The sequence below is a fragment of the Cynoglossus semilaevis genome, chromosome 19 (assembly GCF_000523025.1).
Source record: "Cynoglossus semilaevis isolate Cse_v1.0 chromosome 19, Cse_v1.0, whole genome shotgun sequence".
Taxonomy (NCBI): Eukaryota; Metazoa; Chordata; class Actinopteri; order Pleuronectiformes; family Cynoglossidae; genus Cynoglossus; species Cynoglossus semilaevis.
Window position 1 is genome coordinate 6418180 of NC_024325.1, and position 16671 is coordinate 6434850.

The 16671-nt window shown below is 41.0% G+C and overlaps 2 protein-coding genes across 10 annotated transcripts in view; one reads left to right on the plus strand and one right to left on the minus strand.

Moving 5' to 3' along the window:
• Positions 1-137: 137 nt before the first annotated feature.
• Positions 138-7942, plus strand: LOC103395037 (CLOCK-interacting pacemaker-like). The gene is made up of 4 exons (XM_025065533.1): positions 138-398; positions 2214-2421; positions 2839-3023; positions 3558-7942. The coding sequence occupies exons 2-4, from the start codon at positions 2223-2225 to the stop codon at positions 4857-4859; spliced, it is 1686 nt and encodes a 561-aa protein (XP_024921301.1). The 5' UTR covers positions 138-398; positions 2214-2222; the 3' UTR covers positions 4860-7942.
• Positions 7943-9295: 1353 nt separating this feature from the next.
• The window catches only part of LOC103395063 (centromere protein F-like), an 18454-nt gene continuing 11078 nt past the window's right edge, over positions 9296-16671 (minus strand). For 8 of the 9 annotated variants that reach the window (XM_025065528.1, XM_025065527.1, XM_025065525.1 and 5 more), the window contains one exon: positions 9296-16671. This exon is cut by the window's right edge and continues 1 nt beyond it. In XM_025065528.1, coding sequence (XP_024921296.1) covers positions 9901-16671 — 6771 coding nt within the window. In that variant the 3' untranslated portion in view covers positions 9296-9900. The other variant, XM_025065526.1, reaches the window with a different exon arrangement.

Genomic DNA, 16671 nt, shown 5'->3' on the forward strand with positions numbered 1-16671 from the left:
ATATCTTGTTATCGACCATTTGTTTAACACCACTTCTTCCTTGAACGCATCTATCACGCGGACTGTCCGACGTCACCTTGTAAACACGTGTCTAGGCACGAGATTGGACAGACAGTCTCGGTTACGTCACAGTAAGCGGGGGCGTGACCGGGCAGCGCTATGGACATGGACGCCTTGAGCACATGATCACAGGAGCTGATTTTGCAGCAGCAGGGACGGACCCGCAGCTTCAGTCATGTCGTCAGTTGTCAGCGTTTTTCAGGGACACAAAGTCGGTGCGTGTGTGTGAGGAGCGGGAGGTGGAGGAGTTTTGGACCTCCCTCGGTGCAGAGATGCTGTGTTTGCTTTCTGTCACAACTGAAGTGTCTCCTCTCAGACTCTGGAAACTACACTGAAAGGTGAGTGTTTAGTTCAGCCCAGTACAATGAGATGTCTCGTCCCATTGAATGCAGCATGTCAGCCTTTTCTCTGTTATTAACATTACTCCAAAGGAGTATTTGTGAATTCTGGAAGTGAATGGATTTACAGCACTCCTGTGTGTTTTTCCACTGAGCTCTGGCAGTTTCTCAGAGTATTACATAACAGCGTTGGGGGTTGGACTGTACAGTAGTGAGGCTCCAGGGACTTTTCTTTTATAGAGTTCCTCCTGCAGAGTCTGCTGCCTCGTCCACATGTGATTGTTTACACAAGGACACATGAGTAGGCAGGCTGACATTTACCTACAACAAACCCTGGTAGCAGGATGAAGGGGAATTTGAAATGACCGTAGGAAGACAATGAGGAGACAGACTTTTCCATTAAATGGCGTGACTTTATTTAGCTTAGAAACAGTTGCATTCACTCCTTCCTTTTTATTGGTCCTTGGGTGACTTGATCCATTCCCAGTAGTCATCAGGTTAGGGCGGAGTCACTCCCTGGACAGTTTGCCAGTCTGTTGCCACATATAGACACAAACAACCATTCACACACACTTATACCTTTAATTAACTTAAAGTATCAAATTGATTGAATCCTTTCTTGCACTCTTTGACTGTGTTGCACTTTGTTTTCAAAGGTAAGGACTCATCATTTAAGGCACTTTTGAAATGAGCATCTCTCATTGGAGGGTGGTGTATCATCAGCTGTGTCATCTTTAATAATAATAAAGGAGAAGTCTTATTTTACCTTTTAATTGACAGCTTATTATGTCCCTAGATTTGTATCTAACTTTAGGGTCAAAGGTCGATTTGGATTAAACATAAGTCAACCCAGCAGTTCTAAAAAAGTAAATATACAAGGTTTTTGTATGAACTTGCTTTTTTTCTCTCAACTTCTCAAGATATAATAACAAGTTCAACTGAACTCTTCATCATTAGACATCTCTGTGTTCCTGTGGGAATATTGGGTTTTTTCCTAGGAAGCGAAACATGTATTGTTGTAGTAATATGATAAGCCGTCTGATTACAAAATATAGTCTATGCTCCAACCACTTTTATGTACACTAGTGACTCTGCTGGCTGCAGAACAAACAGTTCTGTGATGAGGTTTTACTATGATGACATGATACTGGCCTTACTTCCTACACTATGGAAGTGTAGAGCACATGAAGCAGACAGGATATGGAGCATACAGTATATGAACAATCGTAGACTGGAACGATTGTTCATTTCAATACCTATTGCACATTGAAGGATATCAGGCATTTCCTATGTTCTGTGTTCCCGTGTTCCCTATCTGTCGATAGAAATGGAAAGATCAGAGTGCTCTTGTCTCAGTGTTGACCATTGTACTGTTCCTTAAACCCTTGCTGTAGATGCACTACAGCCGCCAAAAGACACAATAAAAATCCTACAATTTATAGTGTCTTCTATAGTCAGAGGGGATGAGTAAATGGTCTCACAGTGAACTGTGAGTGATGAACACTCCCTGTTAACACACACACACACACTGTGAAAAGGTGACACAGAACACCTGACATAACTAACAGAACAGGTCTCTGCGTGTTGTCACATGTCACTGATCCCTGTGGTCTGTCATCACTTCAGTTTGTCACGTAATGTTACAACCTTCACTTAAAATAATTAAATGTCCCATTTTAGGGTGAATATAACTGTATTATTTCTCTCTAGTTTTTCTATTCCATATATATATATATACATACATATTTGGTGTCTGAGCTTGGTGTCCTGATGAATGTAGAAAGTCAAACAAATTGTTTGCTTTTATCTTTTCAGAGAACCTGAATGCCAAAGGAACAGGGGCATTTCGGGGAGCGTGCTGCCCGCAGCACCTCAAAGAATGCCAAGGATAAGAGTAACAGTGCCACTCTGCGGGCGTCCAAGGGTGGCACCCATACGGACCTACCGGCACTCGGTGACATGAACAGCCGCATGCTGCGCTGTCACTCGGAGAAGGACTCTGAAAAAGACTCCGGATACTCGGGTGAGGGCTTTCAAATGTTAAAATTATCACTGAAATGAAGATGAGCTGACAGCTGCATAGATACTTCCATACATACTTTGGGTAGATGGTAAAGCCCCTGAAGGTTTTGTCATATTATTTATATTTCATAACATAGTTAAAAATTCTAAGGGGACTCCGTGGCTTCTTTTGAACTGTGCCTACAGGCACCTCCAGTCTGGCCGAGGACCAAATATGGGACTGTTTATAAGAACAAGAGACATCCTAATTAAAAGCTAAAAAACTTGTACTTGTAACAACCAAAGCTGACTTCTTGTTTTGTTTTTTTAATTTTCAAGCTGTGTTTCATTTCATTGCTTTTGCTTTTGCTTTTCATTTTTTGTCCCCGTTCTCATTCCTCCCCTGTCTCTGTTTCCTCCTCCTCCTCCTCCCTCTCAGAGGCTGGCTCAGACACGGTGCACACTGATGTGGATGACCAGCGCAGCAGCGTCAGTCAACCTCACAGGGAGAGCAACAAAAGCTCCAACAACAACAGCATCAATGTGAATTCTGCAGGACACAACAGGCCCGCGTACAGTGAAGTCGCACCATTTTACATCATCAAGAACCTGGTAGTGAAGCCGGTGAGATGTTCACTTACGCACAGTAAACAAGAGTCACGTACTGTTTAAGTCAAGTATTACAGCACTTGTTAATTAAACTCTGTTAATCATATAATACTTTAATCAACTAATTTGACATTATATTCTATTTCATTTACATCTATTTTTAGACGGCAGCTTTATATACTATAATTACACTATGAAATTCATGTTGACTCTGCCTAAGGTTTTCATCGGCAGGTTACCAGAGGTTAATTTAATATTAAAAAATGTGTGCATTTTTATTAATGTTAAAATAATTAAAATGTCTTGTAATTATAGACAGTGCAGAGAAACACATTCAAATGCAGTGTTTGACAACAGGTCAGAAGTAACTTTATTTTGTGCAGTGATAGTTAGAGGAAGTCTTGTCGTCTGAGGAGGTAAACTCCTCTTTTGGTCCAGCTGTTCATCTCTCTGTGACTTTAACCTCCACACATTTTGCTCTGTCTCCTTTGTCCTGCTCTCTCCCTGCTTCTCACACAAAACCCCGCCCACAACCTCCTGGTGTCACAGTCTCGACCAGATCAGCTCCTACACGGGCCCCTAGCATGGGGCGCAGGTTGGCACAATGCTAAAGCCCCCACCCAGCTCCTATTGATCCAACAGCCCACACTGACCGGCTCCTCCGCCGCAACGCTCTCATCCACTCAAGCTGCACCCAAAGGTCAATCGAAGACAGGAAGCGGTCCAAACATCCAGAGTCACAGCAACAAGAACTCATACCTGCCAATCCTCAATTCTTACCCGCGCATAGCCCCCCATCCCAGGAAGGAGAGTCATGAGAGCAAGTCCACTGTGTGGGTAGAGGGACCGAAGGAGGGGGGAAGTGAGGGCCAGAGCCAAAGCAAGAGGGTGTGCACTGAGGAGGAGAAGAGGGAGGTGGTGTCCACCACCAGCCAAATCCTCAAACCACAGCAGGCTCCAAAAGAAGGCAAAGCTCATCCTCAATCCCAGCACAAAACAAGAGGAGGTCACAAGTCCTTTTCTCTCTCCTCCCACCGACCTCAGCCCACTCACGCCTCCTCCACCACCCAGCACAAGCCCCGTCACTGCAAGCAAAGTTCAGGCTGTGAGAGTGTGAGCTCACCCTCCGTCTCCAGCTCCCAGACCCCCTCACCTCCTTCTTCCTCGGACTCCCCCTCATCATCTTCATCCTCTCCCCCCTCCTCGTCGTCTCCCTCCTCTTCCTCAACTCACAGTCCATATCATCCGGCTCCAGACAGCACATCCGCACGCCAGCGTCGTTTCCTCAACACAGCTGAGATCCTGAACCAGTCGGGGCTGCTGGCCATCACGCTCCGCACCAAGGAGCTGCTGAAGCAGAACGCCACCACAGAGAGAGAAATCGCCCAGCTTCGACAGCACACTAACCTCCTGTGTCAGGTGGCCCAGGGCAGGGGCGGCGGAGGCTCCGAAAGCCTGGATAAACTAGTGCAGGCCATGTCCAAGTCAGGTTCTTACCCCGACCTTGACCCCACTCAGCTGAAAGCCCTGAGCAGCATCCAGCCACAGAGCGGAGAGGAGGAGAACGAAAAAGACAATGACATGAAAACCACTAAGACACTGAGCAGCACAGTGCAGGTGGTGTCACTACAGAAGATTGATGCTGGGATATCACCACCCTCGCCTCTGTTTGCACCTTCACCAAACACTGAGGCGACACAACATGACGGAGATCCTCTGGACCTCATGTCCTCTGTGTCTTTTCCCAGGTCCGTCCCTGAACAGGGATTCAGACCATCACTAATAGACAAGGATTTAAGTGATCTCACCATGTTGCCAGAGAGCTCAACACACAGTGACTTTCTCCTTTAGCGCCCAGACTGTGGAGTGAACTGGCAAGACACTCAGAACCTGGAGATCTGTCTGTGGTAAACACTTTATTTATAGCAGACAGATCCTCACTCATGCCAGGTAAATGCCTGTCCTCCACGTATCCGTGTTTTTCTTTTACAGCTCTTTTTTCTCATTGCTTTTTTTTTCTTTCATGACATAATACAATAAAAACAACCAAATAATGAATAAAAAGAAACAACATGTATGATGTACCGTTTTAATTTTCACTCAGGTCTGCTGTGGAGACTTGTATCAGACTTTTGCTTTAAGAGACTCTATATGTACAGTACATATATATAAGTATGGAATTTCACATGTACACAAACTGACAGCTTTTTAGCGTTGGATAACTGCTTCAGCTCCATTTTTCAGAATAGAGCTTCAGTCAACTATAGAATATTACACTGTTTATTCTGAAATATGGAGAAACTGGCAAATTATTTGCAAATCTTCACTGCCGTCTTGTCGATTGACGATACTTTTAAGGAATATAAAAACTAAATCAGTTATAAATCTCATCAAACTTGTGGTCAAAAGAGGCGATTAATGTGAGAAAAACCTGTCATGAAAGCAGAGAGTCCAACATGGATTCCTACATGACTTTATACTATTTAAAAAAGGCCAGATTTCTTCAAACATTCAACACTACTGTGACAAATGAGTGATAAGATGCTCATAGGAGGAGCATGACTTTTAATATGCAAAGATAACAGCAACGGCAACCTCGAAAAACGCTAATCAGCAGTCTGACTGAAACTCAGATTCAATCACACAATGACTGGTGACGGTGAAGAACCGGGCTTTGTCTCACCACACTTTTTTATGTTGATGCGCTGAATAATGTAACACTTTAATGTCGAATGCTCGTCTCTTTTGTGCGACACGAAGTAAAAGTGAGTCAGCAGCTTCACTTACACAACAGGAGAGAAAATTGTTGAATAACTGTGGAGAGGGTGAACAATGAGCACAGCGAAGTAAAGGCTAAAAATAGGGAACACAGCTGTCAATCTGTTCAAGAAAGTACAGCAATAAAGGACTACTTTAGTGGCAGGAAGGTCACAGGTTCACAGTCTGTTTTATTTTTTTCTCTTGTGTTGGTCGATGCTCTCTTTTTAAATAAATATAAATATGCAGAGTAGAGAGAAATGTAATGAAGGCTTTACATTGTTTGTAGCTGTGCATTTTCTGCTGCAGTACTTGCCCTTGTGATCCTTGGGTATTACCTGGACAGGCTGCAGCCAGCCATTCATTCACTGTTAGCTGGGTATGTCTCAGGGTGATGTGAAGCTACTGTTTGTAGCAGCATATTACTGTACAACAATGTTCACATGTTCAGGAAAGTGAGATCCAAATGGGAAACACAATTGTAGACATGATGTACTAATCTGTTGTATGGCAGATTAATTGTATCCTATAGCTGATGAGCTATTGTACTTGCCATCACTAGTTTCCATGCAGATGTATCCCTGGGCTCAACACTCTGCTCCAAGCTGCTGACAGTGTGTTGAATGTGAATAGAACGTGTGTTGTGATCCATTTAATATATGAATGTGAGTGAGAGGAAGTGAATGGGTTAATGGAATAGGGTGGTGAGTGCTCTGGGTGCTCAGTCATAAGGAGAAGTCTTTTGCCATTAGTAAAGCGAGTCAAACTAAGTGTAAAACACTTTAGCTCAGATAACACAGCTGATAAGAATTTGAAATCAATTCACTGTCCGAACAATGAATCGACGGTTTGGTGTGTTCTATAACACCAGGTGTGTCGTAAGGCTCTATCAACCATAAAATACCATTAGAAGGACACCTGTAGTGACTCGAATTGTCCACAGGAAAGTGCCCTTTGATTCAGTATCCTCATCAGTTTTCATCAGTTTCAGTTGCATTACCATTTCAAGTTTTTCTTTTATTCAAATACTTGATTGTCAGTTTTTCTTTTCTTTTTTTTGTCAGTCATCCTGGAACTTTGTCTGTGTTTGTTTTATTTTTGTCTGTGTTTGTGTTCCCTGATCTGTGGCTCACTTGTAAAAATGTGTGCTTGTAAATCCTAAATGTCACCTTAAAAAAACAATGATTGTAGTTTTAAAACACTGATCTTTATTACCTTTACTGTACTAATAAGTATTGGATGTAGAGATGCTGAACTAAAAGACGTTTTTACGTTTTTCTGTTGTTTTGGTCAGGATTCATTCATTTTAAATAAAAAACTACAAATGGCCCTTTTTCAGTTTTTTTTTCACATATATATATAGCTGTTCCCTTCATCTGCCTCCATTGATCCCCAGCTTTTGTTTCCTCTACTGTTAACCTAACAATCCACACTAAGACTCTACAGATGATTCATTCTTTTGAATGGTAATCATAATGAATATTTATAGCCTTACTGCAGCCGACTCTGTTTAATGTATTGTTGTTCTATGCACAGCCACAGATTCATATGCAAATGTATGTGTATATTTCAAAAAGTTATTTTTGTAAGCATTAATTCCTGCCATGAGCTTTTCTACAGTAATGGACTGATGGACTTCTACGTTCAGCTAAGGTAAGAGAATCTCTGGCTTTAGGTCTTACTGCTAAACCCCCCTTCTAGTTCTAAGAGACTAAACCAACTCAAAAAAAAAAAAAAAAAAAAGAAAAGAATGTGAGTGTCAGCGGTCAACTGTAGGGGGCGGGCTGATATTGGAACGTTTGAATAACGGAAATAGAAATACGTTGTACAGTCCTTATTTCCGGTTTGCTAACACGAGGATTTCCGTTTGGGCTTCCAGCGGGTGTTCAAATAAAAAAAATGGGCACGGTGGCTACACGTGATTGATTGAAATGGTGGGTTTTTGAAAACAAAAATTGTCGGTTGTATCTTGTTTGTAATTGTAGTCGTTCGGTCGTGCAATTTAGTGCAATTTACGCTAGCATATGTGTCTCGGCAGCTAACGTTAGCTTCTGCCAGAAGTTAAAATGATTCGTAGTTAGTTTTTCGTGCTAAATAATGAACATGGAGTTGTCGTGGTAAATACGAAATTGGTCTTTGACAGGAGTTTGAGCTGGGCTGATGCACCTATTTGAAAACATGAAATTAACTTGCTAATTTAATTTTAAACTAGTGCAACATGGATTTCTTCCTGAGGTTATTGGTGGCACCAGTAATGTAGGGCAAACCGATAATTTGTGAAGTGAAGCCATAATTGCATTGAAGCCTTTTAATATTATCTTCCAACAATGTCTCCCCACACAGGTGGCCAACGTGTGGTACTCGGTACCTTCAATGGACACACGGGAGCTGTGCGGTGCGTCGCCTGTGATTGTATCCTTTGATGTCATTTAGCTTGGTATGCTGCCGTGTCTTCACCAGTGATGTCATAAGTTGATATCACTAATAAATAGCGATGTATTTCCTGTGTAGCACCAGAAAATATAACTAAAGTGAAGGTGAACTCAAACAATAAACGCAATAAACAAGGGAAGACTGGCGTACTGCAACAATGTTATGACATTAAAGGTTATGTTATCATGCAACTGCACAGTGTTGTGGAACCAATAAAAGCATAATAATTGTAACATTGTGATTGTCTGACAGTTATTGTACCAAGTAAGACTAACTTAGGACAGTTGTAGGGACTCGAATTGTCCACAGGAAGGCGCCCTCTGTTTCAGTATTCGCATCAGATTTCATCGATTTCAGTTGCATTACCATTTCAAGTTTTTCTGTTATTCAAATACTTAATTGTCAGTTTTACTATTGTTTTGTTTTTTTTTGTCAGTCATCCTGGAACTGTGGGTGAATAGAAAATGCATGTGATAGATGGAACTTTCTGAATCCCTTGGGAGTTCCAGCAGGTAAAAATATCTTTACTGTACTAATAAGTGTTGGCTGTATGAGATGCTGAACTAAAAGACTTTTTACGTTTTTCTGTTGTTTGGTCAGGATTCATCATTTTAAATAAAAAAAGGTGTGACAAAAAATAAAACTACTACAGGTCCCTCCTGTTGGGGTCATCTGGGGAGGTGTTAACAGTCGTTAGGAGTCTGATGGCCGTTGTAATCCTCAGCAGAATGGTTTCACTTTGTGGGTGATAGATTGTGTATTAGCCCACCTCCTCTATTGAGTGAAAATTTTATGTCCAGTTGCCTAAAGGAAGTCTTCAACACAAAGTTATTGTTTTCCTTTTAACTCTTGGATTTACTTACTGCTAAAAAAAAATCCCTGAAACCTTGCATCAGGTGCATGTCACTTCTTGGTGTTTGTTTCCTATTTTTTTTGTTTAAACAACTGAGCAGTTGGTGGCGAGGAAAGACATTGCACAGCTTTGTCCAGCAGGTGTCAGCTTGGTTGACAATTCAAATCAGTTTTCCTACTACGATATGTTTAGTTGTTAAACTTTGTGTTGCTGTATAATAACAGTAACAAAACGCACACAGATGTTTTTGTTATGATGCCAATTTATGTTATAAAATCCAAAGATACTGTTTAATGAAATATAAAGTTGGGCAGCCTATTGGTTTGAGAACCACTGATCTAATACATTAAAATATTATATATTAGAATGTTTTGTTTTAACTGACTAAGTTTATTCCTGTTTATTAGGAGAGTGTTTAATATGCAGAAAACGGTGTTTCGATGTAGGAGACTGTAACTGGCAGGAAAAAAGGTTTTAAACATTGGACATTTCTATTTTGTTTTTAAATGCATTTTAAAAAAAACATTTTAAAAAACAGTTTTTACAAAGAGCCAAAAGTAATGTTTCTCTGTTTTACTTTAAGATAACTTTACAAATAAGATAACTAATTAAGATATATTTTTAAGAAGAATTAACACTGGACAAAAAAAATATAATATTCAAATCATGTTACTCTCTAGTTAAATTCTTAACCCTGGGTCACATTGGTTTATATTGATACCATGTTAACTTGAAGTTTTAGTCACAGATGCGTAAGGACTGCATTTCTGTCTTACAAGTACACTGCTTAGAGAAAAGACCTTATGGATTCAATCATTTCAATGGATCACTGATCATTTGTTCCTGGTTTCATTGCTCCTCCGAACAAACTTGTTTACAACAGGCACAGCAGGAGCAGCAGCAGCGGCTGCAGTAATGGCAGAGCTGACTCAGGAGTCTGCCCGGAGCTTCTGACGCTGTCACAGTTTGCTCATGAGAGGCTGGTTGATCTGTCCATCCTGCCCAGTGCTCTGAGGTTAAATCCACTTGTGATGTCTGATTGGCTTTGTCGCTCATCCTTTCTGTCTCTCTGATGTGGAGTTTCTCAATATTCCTGAGCATCTCAACCTTCAGCTGCTGAAGTTCTGCATATTTTTCATCAATCAGTTGGGGACATCTCTCCTGGTAGCTGGTTGATGGTGTGCTCTGAACTGATCCTCGTTCCACCTTTGTCTTTTGTGGTTCCTTATCTTTCTGTAACCATGTTCTTTTAACAAACCTATTGATCACCTCAAGTCTTTTTTCCAAATTGTTTTTCATTTCTTGACCTCTGTCCATCATACGATCAATCTCCTTCCGCTCTTTCTTAGTGTCCTTCCAGATCTGCCTCAGAGTCTCTCTCTTTGACATAACGTTTGTTGCATTGTCACGTTGCTCTCCCATCGACCGTGTAGGATATCTGTGTCCTGTTTTATTGTCCACATCCTCTGTTACTATGGCAACATTTTCCAGTTGAAGGGAATGCACCTGCATATCCTTGTGGTCATCCTTTGTCAGTGTGTCTTTATTTATGGCCTGCCTGGTGACATCGCCCTCTGATGGACGTTCTCGTGGAACATCTTCTGTTTGAACTGCCTGCTCACGTGTCACAGCCTGTGATTTCTTATTTATCATATGTTCATAAAATCCAGCGATCACATTTTTATGTGAATCAAAGTCAGTACACTTGAGTTCCAACTCTGAAATCATACGAACCACATCTTTACATTTGTGCTCCATGTTATTCACCATCATATTAAAGTCGCTTGTTCTTCGATTCAATACTTTCAGTTTTGCTCGGACATCCATCATGGTGCTAAGAACTTTGGACAGATGACTCTCAGATCCATCCCTGACTTTTTCAAGATTAATTTTCATTTCCTGCAATTTTTGCTTTTCTTGGTTCATGTCATGATAAAGACTGTCAACACGTTGATGTTTCATTTGAACCTCCATCACAGCTGCTTCAAGCTTGTCCTTTTCCTCTTGTAGGTGAATTTTATCTTGTTCTATTCGTTCCGTTTCCTTCATGTTGTCGGATTTGACCAGTTTTAACTTGATTTTCTCTTCTTTAATCAAAGTATTTGCTTCACCCAGATCATCTCTCTCTCGTTTCAGATCTGCCTTCATTTGTTCAAGTCGTGTCTGTTGACTTTTCAGCTTTTCTCTGCGTTGGACCATATCTGTCAGCACACTCATCAGACCTTCCTTTTCTCTCCCTAGCAGCTCCGTGCAACAAGCAATTTGTTCTTTCTGTCTCTGAAATTCTTTGGTCTTTTGTTCCAGTATACTGCACCACCTCTGAATGGATGTTTTGCTCTGTTCCAACATATTTAATCGATGGCTTATGTTTCCCCTCATCCGCGCTTCAAGCTCTTTGAGTTTTCCTTCTACTCTACCTGTTTTGGTTTCTTCCTCAGTCATTGAATCTTCTCGGCCCGTTTCACTTCCAAGCGTTTCTTTCTCTTCTAATGTATCAAGCTTTAAGAAATGGTGACTCTCTTTGCTGATGATGTCCTTCTGTTTTCCAGCGTCTGGGTCATGTAGCTCCACCTCACTCCTCTTGGTGAACTCCACTTCTGCAATTTGGGTCTGTTGCTGTTTCTGTGCAAATGTTTGCAATGCGTTTTTAAACCGGCAACTTTCTGCCTGAAAACGGACGGACAGATCTTCCATTTTTATTTTGGTTTGTTGGATCTTATCAAGTAGAACGTCAGTATTCCTCATCTTATTTATCAGTTCAACATTTTTGATTCGGAAACTCCCTGTTTTCTCTTGAACATCTTGTGCTAAGCTCTTCGATGTCACTGTGATACCAGGCCAAAGCAACTGCAGCATCTGATTCACACCGTCCAGGTCTTTGTTCCTCTCATTGAGATCCTTTCTCATGACGTCAAGTTCTTCTCTTTCTTTCCTAATGGTCTCCTTCTGTCTTTGTAGCTGCTCAGTTTTTCTCTGAATCTCATCTTCTCTTAGTTCTTGCTCTTTTTGTTTTAAGACAAATGAGCTCATCGATTTGTTGATGTTGCTCTTTTGTTCCTGAATATAAATCTTCAGAGCAGTTACCATATCAAGCAGTGTGTCGGTGTCTTCCTTTTTCTTTTGTATTTCAGTCCTTATGGTTTCCATATTTTTCTTTTCCCTTTTTATACCAAATTTAAGACAGTCACATTGTCTCTGGATGTCTGACCTCCTCTGATCCAAGACCTGTTTTGCTTTGATCACCATTTCCCTCATGTCCTCTGTGGTCTCCCTTTTTTCAGCCTTTACCTCCTGACGTGCCTTGTTGAACACAGTCTCTGAATTCAGCTGATGATCTGTGTCCTGTCTCTGTCTGACAATTTCAGACAACATTTTCCTTAAACCATGTCTCTCCTTTTCAAGTGTGTCAGTGCATGATGTCATTGTTACTCTGTGTTCACCCAGAGCCTTTTGACTTTGCTCCAGAACACTGACTATCTTCACTGCACTGTCCTGGCTATGTTTTATTCTGGCTGTTTTGTTTTCCAGGTCTTCTTTTATCTTTTGATTTTGCTCCGTCAGTCTTGTTCTAAAAGCTTCTAATGAGGCATTTTCATTCCTTAGTTTATTTTCCTTTATCATCAAACCAGACCATTGTCCTTCCATTCTCTTCCGTTCGTCCATTAGTAATTCCCTTTCTTGTTCGAGTTCTGCATTCATTAGACTCAGCTCGTCCTTTTTTCTTTCTATCCAATGTCTCTTACTGTCCAGCTCTTCTCTGTCTGACCAAACACTCATCTTCTGTCTTTGTAGTTCCTCTTTTTCCCATCTTATCTCGTCATCCTTTACTTCTTGTTCTCTCTGTCTCAGACCAACAGAGTAAATGGCCTCCTGAAGTTTCTTTCTGTGTGACTGAACCAGAAAGTTCAGATCTTTAAGGTCGGATTTGTGTCTGTCAATCTCATCAAACAGATGTCCCACATGTTCTTGTGTCTTTTGCACCTCTGCCTTAGTGACTTGCACATCACCTCGTCTCTGTTCTAATAGTTGTGTCTGTTGGCTGGTGACAGAATTCATCAACAATCTTTCCCTTTTCAAAATGTCCAGTTCTCCAGCCTGTTCAGAAACTTTGTTCTTCACCGACTGAAGTTCTTCAGTTTGCCTCCTGATCTCCTCATCCTTCAGTTCTTCTTCTTTCTGTTTTGAGTAAATCACACCCTGGAGTTTATTTTTCTGTGACTGAATTTCAAGGTTTAAGTCTGTCATGATGGATTTCTGTCTCTCAATCTCATTAAACAGATGTTCTGCATGTTCTCGTGTGTTGTGTAACTCAACGTTTGTGACTTGCAAACCTCTTTTTTCCTGATCTAATAGTTCTGTTTGTTGCTTCATAAAACATTTCATCAACAATCTTTCCCTTTTCAAAAGGTCCAGTTCTCCAGCCTGTTCAGAAACTTTGTTCTCCAGAGACTGACGTTCTTCAGTTTGCCTCCTGATCTCCTCATCCTTCAGTTCTTCTTCTTTCTGTTTCAAACCTACTGAGTCAATCACAACCAGAAGTTTGTTTTTAAAGTTCTGAATCTGAAGGTTCAGACTCTTGATGCTGGATTTCTGTCTGTCAATCTCAACAGATAAAGTACCTGCATGTACTTGTGTCTTTTGGAGCTCACTCTTTATAACCTGCAGACCTCTCAGGCCTCGGTCTAGCAGTTCTGTTTGTTGCTCCATGACAGACATCATCACCTTGCTTCTGTTCACTGTCTCATTCAGTTCTCCTCTGTCAACATTCAGCTCTGTTTGGAGCCTGTTCAGATGTTTTCCCAGCTGAAGATCTGCCATCCGTTGATATTCCCTGTCCCTTTTCTGTTTCATTATTTCTGACATCAAATCTTTGAGCTCAGACGTTTTAATCTGGACAATGTTCTTATAAACCCATGTCTGGTTTCTCTGTAAATCAAAATTGGCAATGTTCTGCTCCAGGTCAAAAGACAGTTTGTGCGTTTCTTTGCTCCTTTGCTCCAATCGCTCTGCTTTTTCTTCCATGTCTCCACGTTCCTTCAGTTTTGCAGTTAGAGTTTGGATGGACAGCATTTTCCTCTTCAGCTGATCCTCTCTGTCTCTAACACTGGACAATTCCTCCTGCACTTCACCTCTTTCTGCCTCAAGTCGTTGTTTTGTTATTTTAAGACTAGTCTTCTCCTGATGAAGTTTTTCCCTTTCTCCAGTGATGTTACTCAGAGCATATTCTAACTGCTCTTTCCTATGACGAACAACATTTCTCAGAATTTTCAATTCTCCTTTTTCTGCCAGAACAGTGTTCTTGTGAGTTTGAATTTCTTCACTTTGCCTTTTGATTTCAGTCCACTGTTCTTCTATCTCGTTCTTCTTATTCTTGAGTATTTCTCTCTCCTCGTTTATGGTTGCCTTTATCCGACGCCAGCGTTCCTTCTCCACTCTGAGGTCATCCAGAGCAGCTTCGGCCTCAGTTCTTCTCGTGTCTACATCACCAATTAATTTCTGCTTAGTTTCCAAGTCTCGAGTTATTTTTTGGATCTCGTCATCCTTTAGCTCTTGCTCTTTCTGTTTCAATACCAGCCTCTCAGTCACATTATAAAATATTTTTCTTTTATCCTGAATCTGAAGTTTAAATTCTTCTAGGTTTGATTTTTCTCTCTTCATCTGGTCAGACAGTTTGACGGAAACATTTAGATTATTTTCCATCTCTCCCTTCATGATTTCCAGCTTCTTTCTTAAATCCTTTACATTACGGAATAATAGTTCACTTTGTTTTTGGATGTCAGACTTCATCTGACCCCAGCTCTGTTTTTCCTGCTTCACTGTTTCACTGGTTCTAGTCAGATCTTCTCTCTTTTCGTCCAACTCTGCTTGTACTTTTTCTAGATTTCTCTTTTCCGACACAGCGTGTTTTTCCATATCCTCTCTTTGTCTGGCAATTTCTGAAAAAACATTTCTCAAACTTTCCATTTCTTTTGCAAGTTCCTCATGGTAAAAGGCTAATGTAGCTTGGTGTACATTCACTACCTCTTGACTAAGGTCCACAACACTGACCGTGCGCTGTATCTTGTTCTTGTTTTCTTCCAGTCTTGTGATGCTGTTTTTCATTGCTGCACTCAGCCTTTCATTTTCCTGCTGCAGTCTAATTTTGAAAGTGTTTAATGATGTCATCACAGCGACGATTCTATTTTCTTTTGTTCTGAGCTCAGACCATTGTCCCCTCATTCTGTTCTTTTCCTTCAACAGCATTTCTCTGTCTTGTTCAAATTCTGCCTTCATCCTACTGAACCTTTCACCTTCCTCTTTGAGGCTGTTCAAGGAAGCTTCAAATCCTTTTCTCATCACTTCTGCTTCTTCCTTTTCCTCCAAAATATTGTTCCTCAGGGCGTGTAGTTCTTGAGTTTGTTTTTTGATTTCTTCATCCTTTTGTTTTTGTCCCGCCTGTGTCAAAACCACCAAGTTAATCGCATCCTGCATCATCCTGTGTGTATGTTCTATCGTCTCTTGCCACTGAGTCTTTGTGATTTGCAAACGTCTTAGTTCTTGTCCCAGTTGTTGGATGTGTTTCTCGATCACAGCTTTCAGTTTGTCCGAATGTTGTTTTTCCAGGCGACAATCCTCCTTACGCTCTCTGATCAAGGTCTTCCTTTCTGTAACAATATCTGACAAAACCTCTCTTAGATCAGTCCTTACACCTTGGACCAGATCAGTGGACTCTAATATTGTATTTCTATGTAAATCAAAGTTGGCAAGCGTTTGCTCTAATGCTGAGGACAACGTCTTTGTGGTTTTGCTGTTTTGCTCCAGATGCTTCATTTTCTCTCTTAAGTCCATATTTGTCTTTGCACTGAAATCCTTCAATTTCCCAAACAGTGTGTTGATGGACAGTATTTGTCTCAGGGGTGGATCCTCTTTCACTTTAACCTCTGATGTTACCGCCTGCACTTCACCTCGTTCACTTTGGAGTTGCTGTCTCTCTATATCAAGACAGATCCTCGCCTGATTACGTTTTTCTGTGTCTTCACTCATGCTGCTCAAAGCAGATTCATACTTTTCCTTCTTATAAATGACGTCCTTTCTGAAATTGTCCAGTTCCTCTTTCTGCTCCAAAACTCTGGTCCTGTACGTCTGGATTTCTTGTGTTTGTCTCTTGAACTCAGTCCAACCTTCTTCCAGTCTCTTCCTTCCACTCTCTAGAAGTCCTCTCTCCTTTTCTGTATTTTCCTTGATCTGATTCAGCTGCTCTCTCTCTGCCCTGAGGTCGTTCACAGCTGCTTCCATCTCAGTTCTTTTCACGTTGATGTCCTCTTTCAGGAGATCCAGGTCTTTTCTTTCTACCAAAATGATTTCCTGCTGGTTTAGCAGTTCTTGGCTATTTCTCCTGATCTTTTCATCCTTTAGCTGCTGCTGCTTCAGTTTCAAAACCATGGAGTCAATCACACTGTCAAATTTGGTTTTTTGCTCTTGTAGCTGCAGTTTTAAATAATAAACACTGGTTTTCTCCCTGTTTATTTCACCAAACAGTGTGTCTGTTTCTTCTTTCTTCTTTTGCATTTCAATCCTTAGAAATTCACACTTCTCTTTTTTTTGTTGTATGTCTTGATGTAAAAGGTCACATTTTTTCTG